The sequence below is a fragment of the Nomia melanderi genome, chromosome 3 (genome assembly GCF_051020985.1).
Source record: "Nomia melanderi isolate GNS246 chromosome 3, iyNomMela1, whole genome shotgun sequence".
NCBI lineage: Eukaryota > Metazoa > Arthropoda > Insecta > Hymenoptera > Halictidae > Nomia > Nomia melanderi.
In genome coordinates, this window is record NC_135001.1 from 23256193 (window position 1) to 23282983 (window position 26791).

A 26791-nucleotide genomic window follows, 5' to 3' on the forward strand; every position below is an offset into this window, starting at 1 on the left:
TATTTGCTCGCTGACAGTGGCGTTCGGCTAACGACGCTCGCGTCGGCGTGGGCTCTGTGTAACGATTGTAACTCGAGTCCAGAAAGTCAATCGACTGGTAATTGTAGACATTTTTCGAGACACTAAAAATGGATTGCAATTATTATTATTCCGATCGATGTCGAGTTTTATCGGTACCGATTGATGTCTCCTGATTACGGCCACTTGCATTGTTAGATTTTATCGTTGACTTGATTAACTGATTAACTTAGTTCTTTACTTGTATATTCTATAATTCGTTCTATAAGTTCTTATAGGATATAAGAAGATATAAATTAATAATTAATAATTTATTATAGTAAATTAATAATTTATTCTTATTTAGAATTTATTTATTTATTTATGTAGGATTTACGTTAGGATATTCCGATAGAGAAAGTCCAGAGAGAAATTGTCATGTTGACAGCAGTCTGGATTTCTCCAAATATGTTTAATAGTCTCGACGAAGGTCAAAGTTTCGCAGTAACATTTATTTCGCTCGTTCGAACAGTAGAGAAGCTATCGAGCGCGACAGCGATCATTCAGTTCTGAACGCTCCCTCGTTAGGTCTTGAAAATACATCCAATTCTTCTGCTCGTGCGGAAAGCGGCAGGCTCGTTTGATCTCGGTAAATCAAGTTAATATCTCGAATTGACTTTGCGAGGCACCGAATTTCTGAACAGTGTAAAACTGATCTTTCATTCACCGGTGAAAGTTGAAAAGTTACTTTCGAATTACGAGATTCTTGTCCATCGTTTCTCGAAGAAAACGCGGAAAGTTGCGATTGCTCGCGGTTGGATAATTACTGATAATCGTCGTGGTGTAATTAATAAGAATTTGTTACAATGTTTCACACAAAATAGAATATCCTTTACCGAGATCGCACGAGTCAGCGCACGTACGTATCTATACAGGGTGTTTTTAAAATAGCGACGACAAAATTGTGAGCATATTTCAAATATAAATTACTCGACGTTTCAATTAAATGTAAATTATCTATGAGATAATTTTTTTAGATAATATTTTATTTAATGTGCCTCGCAGGAAGCATAATTTTAAAAAATTCAATCTTCGAGTGAATTAAACCAAATAAAACCAAATAGTTTGTATGAAATGAAATCATCGAATCAGATCGAATCGAATTACAGTAAACGGAGAATTTATAATTCGGCAGTTTCCCATGCAGACGTATTAATGCTTCGCGTTGCTGAGATACTTCTCGCAGCGATTTAAACTGTAAATCAACGAGCTTCGCGCTCCAGCGTACCTCGCATTGTTAAAATAGTTCGTTCGAGAGACTAAGTGACGAAGTGTAATTAAAAGACAAGAATCCGGCGCGTTCGGCGCGGCCAGCAAATTTCGCCTTTCCCCGGCGCTGTTCTAAAAACACCCAACACATTTCTCTCTGCCGAAATCTGATATTTTACGATCAGATTACGTTGTTTCAATCGGAGCTGTTTGTCGATGCGTTCATTCACGGATTAAATTCAGCGAATGAGAGATACAAAGGTAGATAAAAGAAGAGAAGGAGAGGGAGCGAGAGAGAGAGAAAGTGAGAGAGAAAGAGAGCGGAGAAGCTGAAGAAAAGAAGGAACTGTATGAATGAGTGAAAGAGAGAAAGAGAGAGAGGAAGAGAAAACAGTAAATACAAAACCTGAGAATCTCGATGAAGACGCAGTCTAAAACGGATAAACGAAATCCGACCGATGCGGTTCGTCGACCACAAGATTTCGATTATCCTACGGTCGTGCAGATAATTTGGCAGTGGATGGATGCAAAACAGAGAATGCGAATCCTGCTCTGTGTGTTTCAATGTGCCGTTAAACATCGAATTATAAATTGATAACTGATTATTGCTGTTCATGAACTTCCGTGTGTCGATGCAATACGAATTACGCTTGGAAGCTTCTATATTTTCTATACACAGGGTGGACCGACGGGAATCGGATCGAAATCGGAATTCAGTTCATGTTTGTTATATCAAGAGTTATATATTTTCGTTTCTCATTTGCAACAGAAAGATTTGGAAATGTTAATTTCGATTTTTAAAATTAAAAATTAAAAAATTAAAAATTCTTCGCTTTTTGCTCGCGTTTGAGCGGTTTTTGTTCAGTGTCGAAGACGGTACGATTCTTCACGATCCACCCTGTATATTTTTCATCCCTTATCCTTGGTTTTGCGACACCATCGAAATGTTGCTTCTTTTTATGATTCCTTTCTTGACGCTAAACCTACCGAGTTGCATTGACTTTTTGAAATTCCTCTGTTGCAACTTCGAGAGTGCATCAGTCGAGACTTTAATTGATTTAGAATCCAGTATTGCTAAATCATTGTTGAATAATTTCGCAGAGAAGTATCTGTTGTCTTTTTTATCATTGCAAAATGAATCGGGAATGGCAGGTTTAGCGTTGATGCTCGGATCGATGTGTTTTAGTTTAAAAGTTTAAGAGACATCATTGAGTTTCCCGGCTTGCGTAGTTCATTCGTTAATCGACAATTAACGTTCGTTCGCCTTCGTCCGGGATTTTTTTTCGATCAATTAGAAGCATAACGGCGAATCGTGGAAAACGTTTTCGATCGAGAGTATAATTGTGCTCGACGTTCGAGGACGTAGACGTTATTCAGCACTGAAATTGCTTTCTTCGCTTGTTCCTTAATTGTGTTTTAGAAATGTAATTCGAACTTTTAATATTCGACGAGCTTATGCTCGCTTGAAACCGAATTTAACGGTCACTGTGCGGCGTAATGTGTCGAATTACTTGGTCAAAGTAAAATTGAGATTACCACGAGAAAAGTTCATGCTACGTTTTCAGTCTTTCCCGTTGAACTTTCTCGCGTTTTACATGAAATTCATTTCGTTTATATTTCTCACTTATCTCATTTGTTAACGCATTACCAACGGATAATTCAGTTACTCCGCGAACTCCGGCGCACCATCCTTTCCGAACGCTGTGCATTTAACCGTTCAGTGTATGCGTCGTTACATCGAATGTTACATCTTTTCTTATATTTTTACAGCTTGAACAACAACGTGTCATATTTATCACGTTGCTAGTCGCAATAAATACGTTATTCATTATTTCTGCATCTCATTTGCGCCCATGTAATCTCGTAGATCTTATCCCCAATTTTCCAATGAATCGTTTCTGCCATCAACCACTAACAGCAGAAATCGTAAATTATTCACAAAAGCAACGTTTATGAATTAATTTCTTGTATTTTAAAATTTGAGTCTTGCAACGAACGTTTATGAAGCCACAAAATTCATTTAATAAGAAGACAAGTAATTATTATCATTTAAATAGACAGGAAATATTGCTTCTTTCTGTGTCTACCTTCAAACGTTAATCTGAATCACTGTACAAGTCAATGATCAATGATACCAAAGATACCAATAAACATCAGCAATCAATATCGAAGAAAAATATTGCCAAATTTCAATGCACAATATTTATTATCGAATAATTATATTTTATGCTCGACGAAAGGGTCGTCAACCTTTCAAATTCTCCGCGGACAAATCCCATCGCATTCCGTTCACAATTTAGTTTGCCGCTTTTTACCATTCTTCTCGAGCTCCGTGTAAAAACTGTTCATTAGCAAGCGTGTAGGTTGCTGTACGTGCATTCGTTTTACTAGTCCTGCCCTCATGCTCATATCACGCTCGTCGCAGCGGATTCACCGCGGGACGCAACTTCCGGAAAGTTCAAGTTACACGGCCGGATGAAATTGAAGTCGAGAATGTTCCTCGCTTCGAGATCGTTACCGAGAAAGCCAACGAAAAAATGAGTAAACTCGATGGTTCCGATCGGACGGAATGTGTGTAGCCTGTGCGCGTAACGGACCAATCACGCGACAACCGGATTGATCGAAGTCCTGTTCAACGCGAGGAATTCATTCGAACGTAAATTATCGGACACCGAAATTTTCGATGAGATTTCTCGGCACACTGGTCACGAAATCCGAAATTTCGAGATATCCACATCTCTCGCATCTGCTGCCAAAAAAGAGAATGAAAAATGTCGAAATTTTCGTGCTTCCCATCCTTCTTCTTCTTCTTCTTCTTCTTCTTCTTCTTCTTCTTCTTCTTGTTCCTCGTTTTTCGTTTTCGGTCTTGTTTCTTCACGAGCCACGTTTTTTCTACGAAACGTTTGCGCCCACTGTTTCTGTTCCGTCTGACTTACATGTGTAAATACAATCAGTGTTCCTTGTGTTGGACGATTTATAAAATGTACCTAATATATTTCAGTTGATTTGTGTAAAGAAGATGGTATGTAAAGGCTTAGATTTATTTCAATTTTTACTCTTTTGCATGTTTATTTATTTCGAATTTTATCACGTTTCTGTTTACCTTTATTTACACGTTTACGAGCCGCCACGCAAATTGACGCCGATCCGTACCACCGCGCGCGACGCGATCGAGCTCGGTTTCGACTTTTCTTCGTTCAACAGCCGTTTCTTGCGGACCCTCGTGCGCCGAATGTCAATCTGCGAATCGTTTCTCTTCGTCGCATCCTGGTTTCCCGAGGAATCAATTCGGAAGAATGAAATGCGAATTTTTTAGTTTGAAAATGTCTTGTGGTTTAATATTTGTAGTTGGGCCATTTTGCATAGAATTATTCTGTGGAGTATAATTAATATGTTTGATTGTCTGGTAAATATGTTTAAGCAGCGACTAATGCGAGAAAGTCGAACGAAACGCGACAGCTTTGGTTGATATTTTTTAACTTATCTTGAAAATTGTGAGTTTACAGAATAGTTTGATTACTCTACATGAAATGGGTATCATTTTCTGACAGAAAGCTGCAACGGAAACCAAGGCTCACGTTTAGTTTCGGTTGCTGAAACGAAACAGTTTAGCGAAACACGCGGCGCGACAGTGGTGCTCAACTTGACCAGTAGGCTCTCTTGTCGCTATAGTAAAATTGTGTGCCCTATCGTATTTTTCTAAATTCTTATTATTTCCAAATAGATTTAAAAATATCAGCAACAATTTACGAACCTTGAATACCTCTTTCGCCCTAAATTGTCGTTTAAATGTTATAGTAATAATGTGTAATCTTGTTCGAGGGAATTCACAGAATAATTTTATGCTTGACTATAATTATTGAAGCAAAAGACGTTTCCAAGTTTAAAAATCTACATTAATGTTTAACTCTTTGCAGAAAAAAAATTTATTAAACTTTCAAAAACTCCTTCCATAGATAAAATGAAATATACATCAGTGCCTTAAGCATCAAACGTAGAATATCACACATCAGACCCTCGTTATTTCAATCATTCAATTATCTACTTGCAAATTTCGATTTTTTCGCAAAGGGTGAAAATTGATTCTTCTAGAATCCAAGGATAGTCGAGAGAAAAGATTTCCAGACTCATATACAAAATCCGAAAATCTATAAGAGACGTCTATCGAACTATAAACGAGTGACAAAATAATAGTCTAATTCCTACTCCCGACTTCTTGAAAAAGGAACAGCTTTCGTGAACTGTTCTTACATTAATCAACTACTAATATCACAACGACAGTGTAACTGATAATATCAATTACCATCGTTCATCAATATTAATACTTAATTAATCCAAGAACACATCGCAAAAGTTCATTTCCCCAAGAATTCGGAATTAAGAGCTATTCCGCTAAAATATCGAAAACGAAGGGTTAAAATCTGATTGGACGTTGTCTCGGCAAAACTCACCTTGTCTTTGAACGGTTCACGGTTCGTCGATACTGATTCGAGCGTGTTCCGCCGGCGATTCTTCATTTTCACCCCGTGATTTTTACGCGGGGGCTCGGAATCGATTCCGCGGGAGATAGATGATGGCGTCTCGGTTTACCGTGCCGGTCGGGGCGCGGCGGGGTGGAAATATGCAACGCTTTTTAGCATCGGGCCCGGGTTCGTACCGTTCGCGTTGATTTACTCGGCCCCGGACAATCGCGCGTCTCCTCGAACTCGGGAATTTACGACGGCGCGAGTCGGAGATTGCCTGCGATCCGCGACAGATAGAACACGTTTGTATTTATTATTCCTTTAGTGCACCATTCAGCTTCAGTGTCACCGTTACAGCTCGATGGTATCTTTCAGTATTTGTCGTGCAATGTGACGCCACCACACTTATACCTTTTGTTTTCTGTTTTTCTTCGTTTCCGTTTCTACATCGTGCATGCGCTTCGATTACTATGTGCCATGTCTGTGTACGCGGTACTTACGTGTATGGTGAGCTGCTTGCAACCAAGTACCAGGTGTTAATGATAAACGAGAGCCTCGATTACACTGTCTAACGGCGTAGAAGAAAGTTTCGTGCGGATGCTGGGGGTATTAGCGTAATTAATGTAGAACGTGATAATGAAGAACGTTTTAAATAGAGTTTGCGAACAATGCACGTTGAAGGATGTAGCTGAGTAAGAGGGGCAGGTAATGGATCTTTCGATTATTTGTTACAATTGTTCAGTTTACTTCTGGAGTCAGTAATAACAGGTGATAGAGAAGATTGGAATATTTTTGCTTGAATTCCTTTAACAAAAGACAAAAATTCTAAAATGGGGTCTCGACGTTCTTTCTGTTGCTTTACTCGATAACCCTGATCAGAAATTGGGCGCAATTTATTGTTCTATTTGTTTTCCTCTGACGAACTAGTATCGGAAGCAACTGCCTCTTAATTTCATTAACACCTCGTATATCTACAGCGGAGTTACAACACTGGGAGGGATGATTCCGACCGAAACGTTGAGGAAAGTATTCGTAAATTTACAACTAGACATCAATCTACAAATCAATTATTCTTTCTATGACCAACTACATTGTCAAAATTCTATTACCTTGCAACATTGAGTCTCTCCGAGCCACCTGCCGGGCATTGCTTATTTCAATATTTCAACGCTTAAGCTAATTAAAATTTCCCCGGCACGCCGAAAAAGGGGCGCGGAGAGCCGTGCAAATAGAATCCGACTTTTACATCTCATTCGCAACGCGGCGGCGCGCATAATTTCACAGCCGGAAGGCGGAAGGATCATAAAAACGAATTTCTTCGCTCTCTGAATCCGAGCCGGTTTTGCTCCCAGGAACACAAGCAAAGGGGCGCTCTTTATTCCGTATTCTTTTATCCGTGCCGCTTTCAACGGAGAAAATCGTTGCCGAGGCAAGACCGGACTTTCGAAAACCCGAGGCCCGTGTCGCGGCGCCTGCGAGGGCTGAGTCGCGTGCAAACACGCGCGCGACGCCGGAATCATCCCTCCCGGTGGTGCGGACGCTGATCTTCGTGTACGCGTATACGTGTATGTACGTGTTGCTGTTTTATTTTCGCATCGAACCGCAAGCAAACAAACGGACGGTCGCACTCGCAGAAGGGAGGCGTGAGAATTTAAACTCGACGGCTGTCGCGATCGCCATTCGGAACCGGTCGACGGTTTTCTTGAAACTTCAGAGGACCCGGGAACTGCGACGAACGAAATATTCCAACGTTTCGATCGATCGTCGACGATCTCGCCTTTTGCTCGCGTTCCCGAAGCTTGTCTTGATTTTTCTGCGGTTCTACCCTTTCCACGATTTCACCCGTAAACCGTTTCTCTTGGAGTTCAGACGATATTGCCGTTGAATTCAGCTGTTCGAGTTGGATGTTCTTCTTGGGAACTGTACGGTTAAAGTTAGAAGCTTGCTCTGCGATCGAAGATTATCGGTTCTGCGGAATGTTTGGCTTGTAATCTTGGAGAATGTGGATGTAAAATTGTACGAGAAGATGTATTTTAACGTTTTGATCCATGATTTTCATGATTTCGTCTTTCGTTCGCGTCCCTGAATCTATTCTTTATTTTTCTGTGGTTCTATCCGCTCCGTGCTTTCCTCTTTCGCCGATTTTTCTTGGATTTTAAAGGAGAGTGCCGTTGAATTCAGATCGTAGAACGTAATGGAATTGGCTGTGTTTAAGTTAGATTTTCTTGTTGGGCGTTGTGCAATTAAAAGTTAGAAACTTGCCGGGCTCTGCGGAATGTTTGTCCCGACATTTTAGAGAACGTGGGCGTCGTGTCCAATTTAATTTGTTTCTATGCTTGTCGTTCGCGAGAAGAGTTACTGTAAAATGGTACCGAGGAAGGAATATTCTGATATTTTCGTCCTTTCTTAGTCGTCTCTGTCCACGTCCGCGTTCCTAAATTTTTCCTCTTATTTTCCTGCGGATGAAGCGTCCTCGCGTTTCTCCCTTTCCTGCTTTTTTCTTAGATTTTAGAGGGAATCACTGTTGAATTCGGATTGCAGGGCGCAATAACGTTACGTGTTTAAGTTAGATTTTCTGCTCGGACACTGTGTAACTAGAAGTTAGAAACTTGTTGGGCTCTGCAGAATGTTCAAATGTTTTCGTTTAATTCTGTGTACTCTAGTGGAATGTGTTAATCAATTTATTTAGAGTAATTTGATCCGACCACTCGAGTAATATAATGTTTGATTACAAACTGCGAATGTACTCGTCGATTTTTGACTGGCCTCTTTAGTTTCAAGATTAATTAGTCATTAATATGAAATTCACAGCTGTTACACTTGCAGATAGATCTAGTTCAAAGGTGTAAATTGCGTGATATAAATATTCAAATAATCAGGACCGTGGCACATTATTAACTGGGTTTAATAACATCAACCTCGTTGCATTTAATTATTGAAAATATCAGGCCATGGAGCATCTAGAAATAATAACATTTGGTTTACAACATACCATCAGCAACCGCGAAATTGTTTGCTTTCGCGTGTCGTATCTATCGATCATAATCGTTACAAATAACTCAATTATTTTACCAAATTGCTCAACAATCATGAAACCTCGTTACGTCTATTCAATCCTTTTTTCTATCGAAAGCAAACGTAATGCATAAAACATAATTCATTTAAATTGTAGAAAAAAACGAGAAACTTTCAAAATTAACATTCCATTTCTCTTATTAAATCCTTTTTGCAGTCTGGTTATTTTCGCTACTTTCCAAGAATTAATCTCGCACGGCGGAAGGAGAGTTGGCTTGAACTTGAATAAACTCCGACCAGCCACTTCGGGAATCGTAATTTCACGCATACTAAATTCTTTTCTCAGCCATCATGAAATCTAATCTCTCGAAATTCAATCGCGCTTCAATTGGACCGAATATCCAGAGCCTCCGATCGTGCCTCGGGCGATAAGAGATCGGGCGAAAAAGCTCTTTATGCCGATAGGAAACGTCGTTTCGTTATGGGGAATTCCCCGGATTTACGGTCTATATTCGTTTCACGTTTTCGTCTAATATCTTCCTTTCAGCCGTTAATGCGGTAATCCTAGAATATGACGTTAATGCGAAGTTTATGTTAGCAGGCTTGGGAACGGGTTTGAAAACTGATGCTGACCCACTTTCCTCGTTTCGTGCACGGTAACCCGTTTCATTTTCGACGTAGACATCAGAGATAGTTACTGCGTGTGCACGTGAAAAAAAAGCGATTCCCAGGGAAAAGAGCGAAGTTAACGTCGCCGGCTTTTGTTACTTCCTCGCTCAAAACAAAGAAATTCCCTTCCAGCTTTTTTTCTTCTTTTCCTCGTCGCTTTGCGAGTTCGAGTATCTCGAGGATTATTTTAGAAAATTATGGAACACAAGTTCCGGTGTCTTTGTTTCGCTCGCCGCTGAGTGACCACGTGGCGTTTAAAAATAATATGTAAATTCTGTGGAGAGTACTCGAAAATGAACTATTATTAAACTTTGAAACGTCTAGTGGAAATACAAAATGTTTGGACACCTAAGATCGTGTGACACTTTAGTATTCATTGGTTACTTTTATTCTCAATGACTTCTCGAGATTCTTATGAATCTCATCGATTACTGATAAATAAGTACAATTCTCCGTCGCAATAAATTCGTTACAAAAGCTCCTTGTAACCTTATTCATTCTTGCATTCCTCCAAACATTTATAAAAAACCATCACACTAAACCGATATCTTCGAAACACAACTATACCAAAATGTAGTCAGCCAGCAATACACAAAACTTCCAACTGCAGCATCTCAAACTAACAAACAATACTTACCCAAACTCTCTTATTTTTTAAATACTAAACGAATTACTTCTTCCACCTCGCAACAAGCAAGTCCCATCTTCCTCCAGTCTCCAAACCGATTCACCGCAACGAACATTCCTCGACACCCGTTATCAAACCCACCCGCAGGTTCGGGAGAAAAACGCAAAATTCTGGGTTCAGTAAACAAGCGAACATCCAAACGAACAGAATCTCAGAAACGCGGTGGACGACGCGGCAGCGCGAGTTCTAAGTTCTCGACGACAAGAAAATAAAAGAAAAGAAAAGAAAAGAAAGCGAAAGGTGTGTCCGTCGGCTATAGAGTCGCCAGCGCGGGGAGCTTTTCAGATGGATCCTAACTCGGTGCCGAGCTGGTGCTCGCTAGTAGGGATAGTGCATGTTGTGTTCGACGTGTGTTGTAATGGGAGGGCACCGGGGGTTCAGTCTCTGATGATCCAGGTGGCAAAGAAGGCGAGCGTGCTGAAGAGGCGGAAGTCGAGGAACCGGATGGACGTGCAGCAGCAGCAGCAGCAGTCGCTGCCGCCGGTCACGATATCCGGCGGCGTGTCCAGCGGCGCGATCGGCGACGCCGCCGGCCAAAATGACAATCAACGGATGGAGAACGAGGGTGACGTTATCTTCTACATGGAGGAGCCGAAAGCGGGCACGCCGAACCGTGCCAGGCGCGACAACCGGTGAGTCGGACGTCGATTTTACTTTTTACCCCCTTTACCGTTACCCTCTGGACATGTTTCACTCGGTTCCTCGCGAGCAACAGCGTTTCACATGACACTTTACCGACCGTCGACGCATTCGAGACTGGCAACGTACACGTACGCCGTTCGAAATTAGCTGAATATCGCGGCGATGCACGGTGCGTCTGTTCGTAGTCGTAGTCGGCGAGTTGAAAGTGCACAGGGGCAAGGGGAGGGCTAACAGTTCTGCTTTGAACTGAAGGGGGAGTGCGGACGGAGCAGTTTGAAGTTGGAGAATGAATATGATGGGAAGAAGTGGGATAGACAGCTTAACGAGACTCGAGATGCTGTACGCGTTGAATGTAAACTTGTGATAACGGAAATAGCAGTTTCATTCATTTCGATCTTATTTCCGAGCTCGAGGATTGTGCGAAGTCCTGTAATTCGTGGATACGACATAGCAGAATCTGTTAAATGCTCGGTTGTTCTAGTGTTAAGCTGCACTGCCCCTAATAATGAAGTGCAAAGTGAAGAACCGATGAATGGAAAACAACATTGCACTTCTACTTGAAAGAGGAAAAGAGTAGGTGGCAGTCTCGATCGCGACCGATCGGTAAAGTGTTAACGCGTTTCATTGCTGAGAGAACTGAAATACTGAATGTGAACCGATTTATGTTACAATTAAACGGATCACGAGCATTGTCGAGAGCGAAAGTTACTTGAAGAGGTCGCGTGAGATTTTATTTGTGAAAGGAATTCTAAGATTCTCTTAGAATGTAAATTTCAAGCGGGTAAATAGATTAGTTCCACGGTTTTCGCGGATAATAGGATTCTATTATCGATCAATTTCGCGAACGAACGGATGTCGCTTGTAAAACACCGCGAGTTCTCGTCTCTTTTCTAAATATTTGAAATGTAACGACGCGTGTGGACTCTCGCGGCCGGCTGTACGTGATTCTCGCGCGTGATGTTCCTGATCGAATGTAAAAGAACGGATATTTTCAAAACAAACTCCATCACCGTTCGAAATCGCGTAAGCCAGTGTTCCTCCTTATCGACTGTACACCGCGGGAACCCGAGCTCCGTGGTCTCAGGTTAATCCGTGTTTGCCGAGGAATATGAACGGCGAACCTCGCCACGTGACTCTCGCTCTCGGAGTACGCGGCCGCCATCTTGTCGGCCGCTCTTTGCTCTTCGCTCGCCGAAAACAGCACACGCAAGCAAAACGTTGGACGTGCATGCACTATACTTATCCCTGGCAAAAAGTATTCAATCAAATTCGTTGACACGATTAATAAAAGGATCATTTATTCGGACAACGTTAACCCGAACACGTCATTTCAAACGATCGATGTTTCATTTCTGGCTAGAAACGGAGTTTCCCAACCGGGGGATGTGTTTTTGTCAAACGATTAATCTCTACAACGACAATGGCACGTATGTGTACGTACATTTAACTGCAATTCATTAGCGAAACTCGGTAATATGTGTAAATATTGTTGTTTTAAGTATATTTATAATTATTATTTCCGTTCTCCTTTGGTTAAGTCCTTGTACACTTGATTTGTAGGCGTAACGTGCGTTTACTTTGTATAGTTTCGTATTATCTTCCGTTCCGAAAGTATACAAACGATAAGGGCCATTAGATTATTTTCTTTCACGACACTGGACGATTGAACACCACTCACTGCTTCACTTTCTTATATTTTCTCCTGCAAATAAATACACACATTTACTTCTATATTAATAGTTTACTGAGATACAAATGAGTCTTTCATTCTGCTTCCGTTTTTACCGTTGGGAACATTTTCTGTAACGAATGCGGAAGATTTACTTACCAGGGACGTTTAATTCGTTTGATTAAATACTATTTGCCAGAAGGTGTACTGCCAAATTTTTGCTAATTCGACGAGGAAACGATGAGAATCAGAAATTCGTGGAACGTGACAGTCGCGTACGATAGGCGACTTGTCACGCAGCTCGCGTGAAAACGAGTTTCTAAGTGAAAGTGGTAATTAGGAGATTATTTCTAGGTTATGATATTTCAAGTATCGATGAACATTGAAAATCTGTTTCATAAAACTACATGTTACTGCGTTCGTTATACACGTTTCAAGAGAAGTGTATAAACAGTTATCCTAGTACGAAACTTAAACGAATAATAACAAAGTTAACGAATTGTTTATTCAAACATTCGTTCGTACCTTTATATTTGTAATCGATCATGACCTGTAATGAAATTTGTGGGTACAGGCAGGCGATTACAAGCTGTATAAAATTCACCAGAATGATTTCTACAGATTATCGAAAACAATTGAAAAGCTGTTTAAACGAAAGCACTTTTCAGTCAGCGATAACTTCCGATTACTACTCACAGAATTCTGTCATGTTCGTGATTAGATGTCCGATCTTTTTATAACGCTCTAGAGAAAACCTTAACAGCCGACTGTCGATTTTGAAAATTTCAAAATCTGGAAATTCTGGACTTCTGTTCTTCCGTTCTATTATTCCATTGGAATTCTGTTCCTCCGTTTTTTGTCTTTGAATGGTACTCTCCAAATAACGTGTATTTTCTATCATACCACGATGTGACTCTGATTCACTTATGAGAATAAAAGGAATGATTAAAATATTATTGTTTTTTTCTATAATGCCCAAATTGTAAGAGCCCAAAAACACTTTTTAAAATGCAATATGAAATAATAAAAAAATATCAGTAAAAACTTCAAATGTGACTCAAAGTCACATCATGGTCCGATTAGGGTTAACCCTTTGTAGTTGAAGATATTTTGAAACGTACAAAACCTTCAATAGATGAAACTAAATTATACATCAATTGCCTAATTAATAGAAAAAAAGGAAAATAAGTGCTGATTTCTAGCTGTTCGAGTAATAAAATCATTTATTCGCGATTTAGTCTTCCAAATACCAAATTTCCTCTCGCCGAAATGTCGAAGGGTTAAAATTCATTTCTCTCTTCCACCGAGAAGCCACGAAGGCGTCTCGTTCCTAGATATATACCACACCGCGCACAGAGTTCCAATCGAAAGCAGATTTTTCCGTCCGATCCTCTCTTTGTCAGTAAAACTCTCGAGGATACGGGAACTGCTATTGCCGGGATAATCGTGTCACGGCGCGGCGATGTCGCGTTAACCAGATCCTCGTTAAATTCGTCAATTACCGGGGGAATTGACGGGGGACCCGCGACCGCGGCGCCGTCGGTTCCTTTAGGCGGTTCCTCCGCGAAAGTGGGACACCAGGCACGTGTGGGATACGCGTGAGAGCCGGTGTTTGGAAAACCTCTGGAAATTTCGACCGCGAAATAATAGTCGGCCGGGAAACTTGGGCTGACAGGAAACGTCAGCCGGCTGAAGGGCACTTTCTCTAGAGCGGCTTTGAACGTCGGAGGGAACTAGTTCTTGAGTCTGGTAGTGTGAGTAGCGTATTTCCGGTTGGCAGGGGAAGCCTCTTCACCTCGCAGACGAGCTCCGTCACGGAGGCCACCAGTGACGAAATTGACATTGATATCGAGGAACCTCAGAGGGTCACCACGTAAGTAGATTTTCCCCTATACAGTAAGTCCGAGATAGTCTGATCGGTGCCGCAGACCGGAATTCGTTCGTCTTTTAACGCATTGCTGACAGGCGTGGCGATCGAAGCGTTGACACTAGAATTACCAAACAGAATGATTGGTTTTGGTTTCTTGGTTTCAAAGTTATTGATACTTTAAAGCATCGTATATTCGAAATGATTCTGAAAATAAATAGTTTCATTTGAATACTACAATGAATGTCTGAAGAAACTGAGAAGAATCTATTATTGCAATTTTTATAGGAATTACATATCAATCGTATGAAATGCTCGGTAGTTTTAGTGTTAACACATTGTTGACCGGCAATTTTAGAAGCTATCCTATGTCACTGATTGCTATTCCGTAATTAAATATGAAAGTGAAACAATCTAAATAAATTTCAGTATACTTTATATAGAATGAATTGAAATGAAACTTCAGATGTATCTTTCATACAGCTTTTGATATTTTGCGTTTGCAATATTTTATATTGCTTTACGTTTCAAAAATTGACATATCTAATACAAGTGCAAACACGAGTTAAACAATGTTTGGTCATAGAAACACGAGTTGACTCGTGACCAGTCAGCAATGTGTTAACATGGAAACTGCCGAGCAATCGAGTTGTCCGATGTATTAGGTCCGCAAGAGTTCTCTTCGTTTTTCGATCAGGAGGAAATAATGTTTTCGATAGAATGATTAACGATTTTTAATGTGACGGCTGTTCCGAATTATTAAAGTTTTTTGGAAAGAAAAAGAATCTTCGGAGTATAATGATCTTATTTTAACTATTTTTGAACTCGCGAGGAAGACTGGCTTTTATAGAGTGTTCTCGGATTGATTAAACGCTGGTATCATAATGTTATTAATAATATTAATAATCAATCCAGGAACATTTGACGAAAGCTTGTTCTCGTACCTCTCATATATCTCAAATCGAAACTATCGAAAAACCGATAGATATTAAGTCGTGAGAATAATTTCGATACGCTCGAAGCTTGATAAAAACGTGATCAAACAATCCCGGACTTACCTTAATCAGTGCCTTCTCTTTTTTTAACGAGATCATTTCGCGACAGCTCGGAATGGGATTGGAAAACGTGTAACGTTCGTTTTATTCATTCTCAGCAGTGAATATTTATAAGCTTCTTGGTTGACTACAATATCGTGGTCTTTGTTAAGTTCGCTTTGTGTTAAGAATCAAATGTGCCGGTCAATGAGTAACTTTAGCCACGCCCTAATTAAAAATTAATGAACATGAGATATCTTAATTTTCTATTGTCTATTAATTATCCACTGAGTCGATAAACATTCTTGTAATATTCTTTTCATAGTTAACGAGTATCTGCAAACGCGACGGTGAATATATCAAATTCGTAGACGTATGACAGATACAAATGATTGAAAATTTAGTATATACCGATAACATCGTTGCATCGACGTTCTCAAGTTGCCGTAACTAAATATCTCTTTTAGAACGGAAGCCGGGGGTGGGGAAGGCTTACTTATTGATCGACCCTCTTCAAATGACAAAATGAGAATTTAAAATATCTATGATCTGAATCAAGGATTCTATTCGTCACTTGGACAGTCGGACAATTTCGATCCAGGGAATACCAGTTAAATTGAATGAATTTAAATCAAGATACAATTAACCCTTAGCACTCCGGATGGTTTTGTAATCAGCAACTGCAACTAATTTTTATATCCCTAGCAAAAATGAAAAATGCTATAACATTTCTTAGATCTTTTATTTTCCTTCTTAGTACAAAATTCGGATGTGTGGAAAATTTAATGATTTTAGGGTAGTTTCTTTAAGATTCATTAAAATGTTTAATATTATTCCTGGTGCAATATTGGAGCCTACAGAGTTCAAAGGGTTAATAGGCATCTCCCATGACTTATAATTATGTCAAACAACTGACTAATAATCTTGAAACAATAATCTTCCAATAATATTTACATTGTGTTACATAATACAATTTGCTGATTCAACGTTGTAATTACCATTGGTATTGAAGATTTCATTAAGAAATCTTTAAACATTGATAATTAACCTTCAATAGTCTGTTTAATAACCGGTAAGTGTTCAAAGGGTTAATAAACGGTACAGTGATATGTAGAGGAGTACAGAAACTGTTGAAATATATTTACTGTGTAATATTGTAAACATATATGATAAAGAATTCAACGAACGTAACCGTTCTTCTGTTAATTTACGAAAGCTGATGATCAAAGACAATATGTGTCAAACACGAGTGAATTTCAAACGAATCGAAGACACTCGTGTAAATGTGTTACTACCTGTTGCAAGACGTTTTAATCGGCGAGATTAAATGTCCACAATACCGAAGAAGATAATTCGAGAAACAAAGAAGACGCGTCTTCTTAATAAACAATGTTCCGATAAGAACCGAAGAAGCAGAATGAAAGAGAACTAGTCATGTAATGAAAGTATTAATACTGGCGCAGTTAGCTCGTTTCACTTGCGAAATGCGGAGTATGAAAATGAAATGAAATCCACTTCCGTTTCAAATATTAAAAACGCTTTAATCCTCTGTAGCGTAACCTAAAAAAATACTTGACATTTTTCTTTCGACAAGATCTCCGCTGTTATATGTTCCACGGGCATCTCTTTTACATCTTCCTATTACTATGCACGTAAAACTGTCGCTTTATTATTCGGAAACATTTAATTGCTTCCTACAGCAGCGTCCGCATTTGAGAGGATTAACTTTCCACCGAAACATTATATCAACCACATTGCGATGCGTGTTTCGAAAAATCCACTGGAATGTGATTTAAATATTTTTCACCGTAGAAATCGTTCATTTAACGTTGCCCTCAAACATTTCCAGTTTCTGCATACCGGATGTCTGTTTCCATTTAACAGGTGCACAATATACAAAACGCAAGTCGAAAATAGTGTTCTCCGAGTTTTCTGGGTTAATGTTGTGTTTTTATTGTTGTAAAAGTAGCGTATCCTTTCGGGGATAGCACGAAGCAACTTTTAAAACCCACCTCTCGAAGGAATGCCCTGGGAGCTCTACTCGATTGATGTTTCTCGCTTATTTTGCGGTGAACTATTGGGACTCCCTCTAAATCGTTGTGCAACGTGAAATATAAGACAAATACTTCTCTCTTTGATTTTAACTGATCAAAGATAGTATTAGATAGTATAATAAACTATTATAATGTGTATATGATAAATAATTTTAGGCTCTTAATTTTAATCTTCCCTTCATTCCATTGAGACTTCCTCTAAATCGTTGTGCAACGTGAAATATAAGATAAATATTTTTCTATTTGACTTTTACTGGTGGAGAAAGGTATCACATAGTGTAAGGAACTATTATAAAGTGTATATGATAAATAATTTTGGGCTGTTAATTTTAATCGCGTCTTTATTCTGAGTGGAATAAATTCAGTGGCTTCCCGGAATGCCTGGAGATCCTCTTACGCAGCTTGATAAACGATATCCTTGTCAAGAGCAGTCAGCCAAATCTGTTTTTTCGAAGTCATCTGTTACCAACAGAGCCGTAATTAGCGGTTGTGCTACGTGAACATAATTCGTCGTATTTTTTCCCATTTTTTATTGCGATTTACGAGCACGAAGAAAGTAATTCCAGACGTGAAACTATTTTACTTAAATTTTATTTTACTGCATGTCTAATATTTTCTTTTTAACACTAGAATTACTGTATCAATCAAAATGGTTCCAATTTGTTTCTCTCGCAATTTTTGATATCTTAAAAGCATTAAATATTTGAAATGATCTTGAAAATAAATAGTTCCATCTGAATACTATAATGAGTCTCTGAAGAAACTTGAAATAATGTATTGTTACAATTTTTACGGGGATTACATGTTAATCGTATTAAATGCTCGGTAGCTCTTTGTTTTTTATCAGTTGGGTCATCTTTTATTTTTAGTTTTTAACATTTTATATTTTCAGATTACCGTGCTATCGTATTACGTTGTATGGTATATATAATATCGCGTTATCATATTATTATATCATATCAAGAACAGCATATCCTATTATCATATTATCATATTAACACTATCACATTGTTTCATCTAACATAAGTAAGTACGCTTTCTATTAAATTTTTGCTCGACCCAATTAATCATTCAGCGTTTCTGTCTCAACGTTAATCTGCATTGGATTATAGCGAGATAACAACGAGTTTTTAATTAAAATATTTTTCTCAACATTTCATGGAACTTCAGAATTAAAACGCGTAATTATCCTTGCCGCTCAAAATGTTGTCTTTTATTTGCAGTTCCTCCGGGAACAAACAAGCGTTCTTTAACGTATTCCTTGAACATCTGTCATGGATAGCTATGCAGATTTTGCAATTAGATTCTCCTGAGATTATTAGTGCAAAATTAAGCAGGCGCGGGACACGTCTGTTCGAACTGTCAGCTTCTAAATTAATATCAGGCAACTGTATCAAGTTAGGGGACGAATGGTGTCGGTTATTGTCGATCTGTCGACGCAAGAATTAACAGTTCCACGTTAACAATTCTATTATACGGTTGATGGATGACAAACAGATCCATCGTTCGTAATTTACCATTAGATTTCCTTTGCAATGACCGCGCGGCGACGATATCATGCCGCGAGGCAATTTATCTACGCTCAATCTCAAAATCATTTAATCAGCTGCAATTATGCTGCGTACATTTATAATTTATACTTCGCCACATTTCAAGAAAATAAGAGACTTCCTTGAATCCGGTGAACTGACAGAAAATTACTAATATCTGTAGCGAGTAAAGAATGATCGAATCCTCCCAACATTTCATCCAATGAATAATAATATCAAGCGACACTATTGCATAATATAAATAACATTAGGCAATACTGAAAGCTTTGGGAATCAGTTTCCTTTATTCTATAAATCTGAAAAGAGAATAACGTTTCACCTTTAGAGTGGCAACGTCGCTGTGACGCTGAAAATTTGCCCAAAAACTGCCAGCGCCGCTCTCAGCGACTCTTTATTTTTGATAGCGATAGTGTAATAATCAATAGAATTTTTCACATTTTCTACTATATTTATCGCTATCAAAAATAAAGAATCGCTGGCACTTTTCGGGCAAATTTCAGCGTCACAGCGACGTTGCCGGTCTAAGGATTAATCGAGTTCCATGTTCTATCAGTCACCATTAACCTTTCCCTAATCCGTCGAAGCACCGACCGTTCGTTAAAGGTATCCCACGATTCCAGTAATCGCCGGTCACATTAACAAATTGATTGGCAAATTAATGCGACGATAAAACTGGTCGTTCTTGCTGCGTGAGGTAATTCCGCCGAATCAATTCCGCCGGTACACTCCGGGCCCAATAAATAACAATGTGCGTCGCATTTAATTAACGCCCGATATTTACAATATTCCCGGCAAAGTTGCCTTAATTGGGGCGGACGGTAACGTCGGGCCGATCTGCAGATACGGGAAAAAGCGATAAGGTAAAATTGAATGGCCCTCGATACCCCGCCTTCATATTTAACCGTTACACGCTTACGTACCGAAATGCCCGTGCACCGTTACCCCTTTTCTTTTCTTTTCCCTTCAAATGGCACGTCACGCGCGCTTTGATACTCAAATTACTTTAATCGTTAATTCCCTTCGAACATAAGCTGGCGAATCGTGTCCCCTTTAATCGTTGAATGCGTTATTAATTAATTAAATGTTCGATTGCCAACGATAAAATCCATCGATGAGGACAGGCGGCGGAAGATAAAATACCGTATAAATTTCTGTTGACCTTCCTTATTGAAATCCCCGTCGATATTCATTCTTTACGTCAACTTATAACAAAGCAAGTCATTTTGTTCTACGAGGATCTAATTAACCAGTTAACTGTGTTCGACGAGTATACACGTCGTCTTAAAACTCTTAATGGCGCTAACTTCTTCAACGATGGATTATTTATTTTTTGAGACAAACATGTAATCCTTCGTTTTCCTTTAGTTTTTCGTTAGGATATATTTTAAGTATTTGGCCTGCATTTGACAAGTATACACTGCATTATTTGATTTTATTACACGCACAATGAGAGATTTTTCAGACTTCTCACTTTTAAGTCCCACACATAACTGGTTAATAGAGTGATACCGATGTAATTATTTACCTTGCAATTCGTGCTCTTAGTTACTCGAGTTTTCAATTAGTAAAGGTAAAACGCGAGGAGCCATTCAATATCCAGCATAAACTTTCGAAAGTCTTTCAAAAAAGTTCCTCTCGAAATACCTATGAATATTAATTATTTACATTAACGTACAATAAACCAATACATTTTGTTCCACAACGAATATCTAATAAACCGAGTAACCCAAGTATCGTAATTACCTCGCTTAGTTGCTCGAGTTTCCAATTAGAAAAGGTAAAACGCGAGAGGGAGCTTCGGAATATCCAGCATAAATTTTCGAAAGTCTTTCAAAAAGGTTTCTCTCGAAATCCCCGTGAACATTCATTGTTCACATTAACACGTTAGCGACCAGCGTTTCGCGTTTCAGACGCCAGAACTTTATCTGGAACGAAGACAATTAAATTACCTCTGGAATGTTATCTGCATTCTATGCAAACGATTCGCTGCACTTAATAAAGCAGCGCCACTACGATGATTGCATAATGCGAACGTGTTAACCTTAATCGGACCACGATGTGACTTTGAGTCACGTTTGACCTTTTTCCAAAAGTTTTTCTGGACTTTGAAAATTTGGGCCCTACAAAGAAAAACAATAACATTTTCATCATTCCTTTTATTCCCATAAGTGACCGAGAGTCACATTGTGCTATGATTCGTTATAAAAACACGTGGTACAATTAAATCATTTCATTGAACAGCATTATTATTGATTGCATATTCATCCAGCTGAATGTCACCGCATCAGGTAATATTATTCATAATATAGAAAAGTTTTCAAATAATCATTTAATTCGTTATAAAAACACGTGGCAAGATTAAGGTTAAATCATTTCATTGAACAGCATTATTAATTACATATTCATCCAGATGAATGTCACCACAGTAAGTAGTATTATTCATAATATAGAAAAGTTTTCAAATAATCATTTAATTCGTCATAAAAACACGTGGTATTAGGGTTAACCTGTCGAGATATTTGTTTCGAAAAAGAATTTCCGTGTAATCGAAACAAGTGAAACGCTGCCGTCGATTTGAAACGCCTATGTAATCTATGCAAAACGTACACGCGGCCGTGCGGAGAGGATCGCGTCGCTGCGTCGAAAATGGCCGCCCCAGCGAAGGAACGCGGCGCGAGGAAACAAAATGGAGGGAAAGTTAAAAGAAACGTCGAAGTTCTCGAAGCCGGACGGGTTCGGTAGTATCGTCGTGCTATTTTACGCTCGCGTCGGTGTAGATAACAACGAAGAAAATCAGGCCGGAGGAAAGCGGTTGGGAGCCGCCTATATCTTCATGCAAATTACTTTCATTTTGCATGCGGAATCGATATTACCGGAGAATTTTCGTCCAGCACGTACGGTCTGCAGTAGACTCGAGAAACGTACGAGACGGCAACCTGCAACCGTATATATTCGATTCAACCGCCGGATCTCGTTAAGCGTTAGACGCTACTCGATCTATAACGTTTCCGTAATTCGATCTGATTTTCCCCCTTTGTGACTGGACAATGTTCCAGAAATATTGGCTCGCGCGATGCGGAACGTCCGATTTCTCGATGGCCGAAAATTCCTCGTTTGTTTCGTCGGTTGTACGATGGAAAATTATACTGAAGATCTTTTCCTTTGGAAGTGCATTGGAAAATGCGTATAGTAAATGATGCGTATTTTGATTAGTTGAATCTTTGAATTGAAGTTTTCCTTTGGCTCTGAATAATACGAAGTTTCGTATTACCATGTAATGTTTTATATGATTAAAATTATTATTAACGTTGTACTACTCGAAAGAGGATCTGTTTCGTTGGAAGTGCACTGGAAAATGCATACAGCGAATTATGCATATTTTGGTTAGTCGAGTGTTGAAAGTGAAGAACCATTTTCCTTTGACTCCGAATAATCTGAAGTTTCGCATTACCATGTAATGTTTTGTCTGGTTAAAATTATTATTAATATTACACTACTCGAAAGAGGTGAAGTTGCGAAGTTTATTGAGATATCTCGAGTTTCCAAAGATGAATCGTTCTGCAGAAATGAAATCCACGAATTGGAAATTCTATTGTTCAGTAAATATGAACCAATGCATTGATTACGTTATTTTCTTTTCATGTACGATACTTTCCGATACATCTAATATTTTGACTATACACGCAGCAAAATCCCAATGATCGTCTCGATGATTCATCCGAATAATCGTCCGGCTAACTAAAACTGGAACTCTGACTAGAGTGTCCGATGACTTCACCCGGTTCCTCCCCAAATAGTAGCAGGGTTAAACTCGTGCATCAGTTTCCATAGAAGGTTGGGCGCCTCCGCAATCGCGGAACAATATTGTCGTAAACCGCAACACCGACTGCCTTCCGGGGATTTGATCGATTTTACGTTTCGGGAAGACAGAGTAGAAAGGGAGTACAAACCGTGCCGATATTGTCATTGGTACGGCCAGTGGATGATCGTTTCGGCGTTCTGGTTTTCGCAGCGGATGTACTTGATGTGCCATGATGCTTTCAGTACCATCGTTCCGTCATAAATTGACTAGCTAATGTTTTCATTTGTTATCGGAGTTTCCGGAGTAAAACATTTAATCGCTTCATATTTATTTATTTTTACGCTCGATTGATCTGTGGCCATTTTTCGTTTTCACTTATAATAGAATTCTCATTGCGCACCGTTACTAAGAAGAATGCTGCCACTTTATTCTCAACGTATTATAACTCTCTACAAGAATAATTATCAATTTCTCAGTTCTTTAAATAAACATTCTCACTTGTGACATTTCTAGATTCCTCATATACAATAGACATCTTGCGCCAACAAACTATCCTTCCGCCTCTACCATAACAGGTTTTCCATTCATTTAATACACATAAAAATCCACAATATGCCACGCCAACAAACATCAATAATAAAATGACTTACAATAACACTGCTAACACTTACAACAACAATAACCAGCGAATCGTGACGCAAACAGTTTCGAACTGGCCGTTGAACAAGAAGAACAGATAAATAGCAGAAACATTTTCGAAAAACAAATTGCAACGTGTCGCATTGTGTTCCCCGTGAACGACGGCTCGCGGTAGTGTTGTCGTCGTCGTCGTCGGCGGTGGCGGCCCGTGAAAGGCTTTTTTCCGCGAAAAGTACAGAACGTAAGTGCTTTTTTCACCGGTGCATTACTCCGCTTCGCGGACGGCCTACATTCTTTGCGACGCGCGCGGCACTCGAACCCTTAACACAAAGACACAGTCGCGACCAGATTTCTCCTCTCCCTCTCGTTCGCGGTTGGATTCGCGACGCATCCCCTCGCGTTTCATACGCGAACACACTTTCCTCTTTCCCCCTTTTTTTTCTTATTTCGCCACGCTCGCCGCCCCGCGCGGAACAGTTTCTCAAAGTAGCCGACCGCGAATTGTCGAGCCACTCCAATTTGGAACTATGAATTACATTTTATTGCGCGGTGCACCTACTCGGCGGTATTCATTCGGTTAACACGTCCAGTGCCACGTGTGCCACATGTGATGCACGGTAATTTTTCTAACAAAATATTTTTAAGGGACACATGGTCAAGAATGGCTGTATACGTTGCAAAGCACCGAAAACATCAAGAAATGAGATAAAGATATATAAAATTTAAAAAGCTTGAATATAACTTAAAATTCGATTTTTCAATGAATATAAATTAATATTCAGAAAGCTGGCCCTGCAATCTTGGGTCTTCAATCACTCTTCTTAAAAATACCTTAACCTACGCTAAATATTCTAGATACTACAATATCGATTCCCATTGTCCGATCATTCGGTTTTCCAATTATAAAATAGAAGCTTAAAGAGTTAACGCGTTAAGCGCCACCAGAATCTTCAACGTTTTATACACGATTTGTTCCTTCGTAGCACCGGTAAATAGGAACGATTATTAATTATTTGGCATCAGAATTCTTACATCGCAATGTTGTTAACTTATTTGCGTCATTAAAGATTTTTAGTCGACAGCAGTCATCTTGCATATTGCAATTTTCTTCGAGCAACTCAGAAGCGTCGGCCATCGGTGACCGACACGGCATTTAACGTGTTGATTCCCATTCCGAAACGTGTCTCTGACGATCGCGCGAGAAAGTCCGCGCGGAACCGATTCAGAGAGAAGTTCCGTTGATTTCCAGGCTGACCGAAGCGCACCGGCACGCCATAAGGGCGCTCAGAAAGATCAAATACTTCGTCGCGAGGAGGAAGTTCCAGCAAGCCCGGAAACCCTACGATGTACGCGACGTCATCGAGCAGTATAGCCAGGGTCACTTGAACATGATGGTGCGAATCAAAGTGAGTACAATTCTTTCCTTCTTTCTCGTAATCGGCGGCGGACGATGTTTACGGGTTCAACCCTGTAGCGTTCAGAAGTATCGCGGATTTCGCTGGCAGCCGCATATTTCAATATCAGTAGAACGCGAGCCAGCGGAGTCGCGAAGCCGCCAGTGTGAAATCGATATAGTAGCGGCCACCTATTCGTTTGACAGTTAGAATGCCGCTTTTTATAGAAACATCCATTCTCGTTAGGAATGAGAAGTTGACGGGTATCGTGGAAACGTATTTCTCGTTGAACTTTGTATTTGGAATTTGAAGGGTTAAATCAAATTGAAAGTGCAATATTGCGTGGAATATATATGAGAAATGTATATAATATTCAAAGTTCAGTGTTAACGCTAGGTTTACGGAACGCGTCAAATTGACGCATATTGGATTTTAGAAATATTATTTATTACAATCACCTACTATCAAATCTTCAGTTTCCACAATCTAAATAAGCGAGCATCAATTCTTTTAGGAATAATAGAATCAAGTGTACAATAAATGCTCGTAAACCTAGTGTTAATAATATTTGGCGAGAAAAATCATTTTCTATCGTAATTTTGAAGTTTATTATTATATTGTGAGCAGTTTGAGATTGCAGATTTGCAGTCTAGTAATTATACGGAAGATCCTACCGATTTGAATGAAAGTGTGATACGTTGTCTAGACGAGTTAAGAGGGAGAGGTCGAAAGTTGAAGGCAGGAGAATGGAAGTATTATGAAGTATCAGTGAATTAGTTAAGGTTCTTTGTTGTAATATGAATACGGCTTCGAACGTAATCGATTGCACGTAACCAATGCACGTCAACCGCACGTACCGCAAAAAGCGCTCGTTTATCTATATTCAGAGTTTCAAACGCGACGTGAAAAACGTTCGCGTAGCCAGTTCGATTGTAAAACACTGAACAGATTCGAACGGGAGAGAAACGCTGCGGGAGAAACTTTCGTGAATGGTAGACTTTATATTTGTTCGTTCTTTCCCTGTCGTCTCTTCCCTTTAACTCGTCGCGCTCGGGAATATTTCTCGTTGCAAATATTCATTATTTCCCGATGGAGCTGAGAATATTCCTCGGGATCGAGACAAACGAGAAGCTTAATACGATTAGAAGGGAGAATATTTTATCGACACGTCGCACGAAATTTAACCCTTTGCGGAAGATTTCTTGAAATACGAAAAAGCTCCAGCAGATGAAACTGAGTTACCTATCAGTTGCTTGATTAATATAAAAAATGGAAACCACGCGCTGATCTCTTGCTGTTTGATTAATTAAATCAAAGGGTTAAGATTATAGATACAGACTATAGATTTAGATTACAGATTTAAACTGTAGATTTGAAACTGTAGATGAAAAGTAGAACGAGGAAGATTGTATGAATAAATTGCGTCTAATAACGGAACGATTGTGTTCGGTGAAAAATTAAATGTTCCCTTAATTATGTGGCTATTCGCAACGAATATAGACGACTATCTACTATAAATGAGTCGAACTGTGCCAAGGATGCTACGAGAGATAACACGATCGAAGTCACATCTATGTGACACTGGTCAATAATCGCTGGCTTACAATTAGTGAAATCGTTCGCGAATGACGTCAAACTATTAACACCTATGGTACACACACTTTATTAGGTCTACACGCGTTTGACACTCTATCTATCGGTATCTATTTAATCATCTTTTTTTTCAATCAATAACCACTCGCTCGGTATAAGGCAAAGGTTGAACGCTTCGCGATTTCAAGTATTCTCGGTTGTCTATTTTGGAACTGCAGTTCCATGTGACATTTTAGTCATTTGTTCGAGCACATTTCAGAGTTACTACAGTCGCAGTTATACATATGAAATTATTACGATAACATTACGCGAAAAAATCGAATGTTTATCTCTTACTGATCAACGAGTAATAATATAATTAAAGATTTCATATGAGTGTCAATATTTCTATGCATTATTCATTTTTCTAACTAATCTAATCTATATGCAACTCTCATTTATCTCAG

General features: G+C 39.3%; 1 protein-coding gene across 7 annotated transcripts in view; it reads left to right on the forward strand.

The window, feature by feature from the left end:
- The window catches only part of LOC116429212 (KCNQ potassium channel), a 93218-nt gene that overhangs the window by 51599 nt on the left and 14828 nt on the right, over positions 1–26791 (forward strand). The window contains exons 9-12 of one of the 7 annotated variants that reach the window (XM_076366355.1): positions 4268–4288; positions 10483–10733; positions 14175–14285; positions 24608–24764. In XM_076366355.1, coding sequence (XP_076222470.1) covers positions 4268–4288; positions 10483–10733; positions 14175–14285; positions 24608–24764 — 540 coding nt within the window. The remainder of the gene's footprint in view (positions 1–4267; positions 4289–10482; positions 10734–14174; positions 14286–24607; positions 24765–26791) is intronic. The other 6 variants (XM_031981896.2, XM_076366356.1, XM_076366360.1 and 3 more) reach the window with 6 other exon arrangements.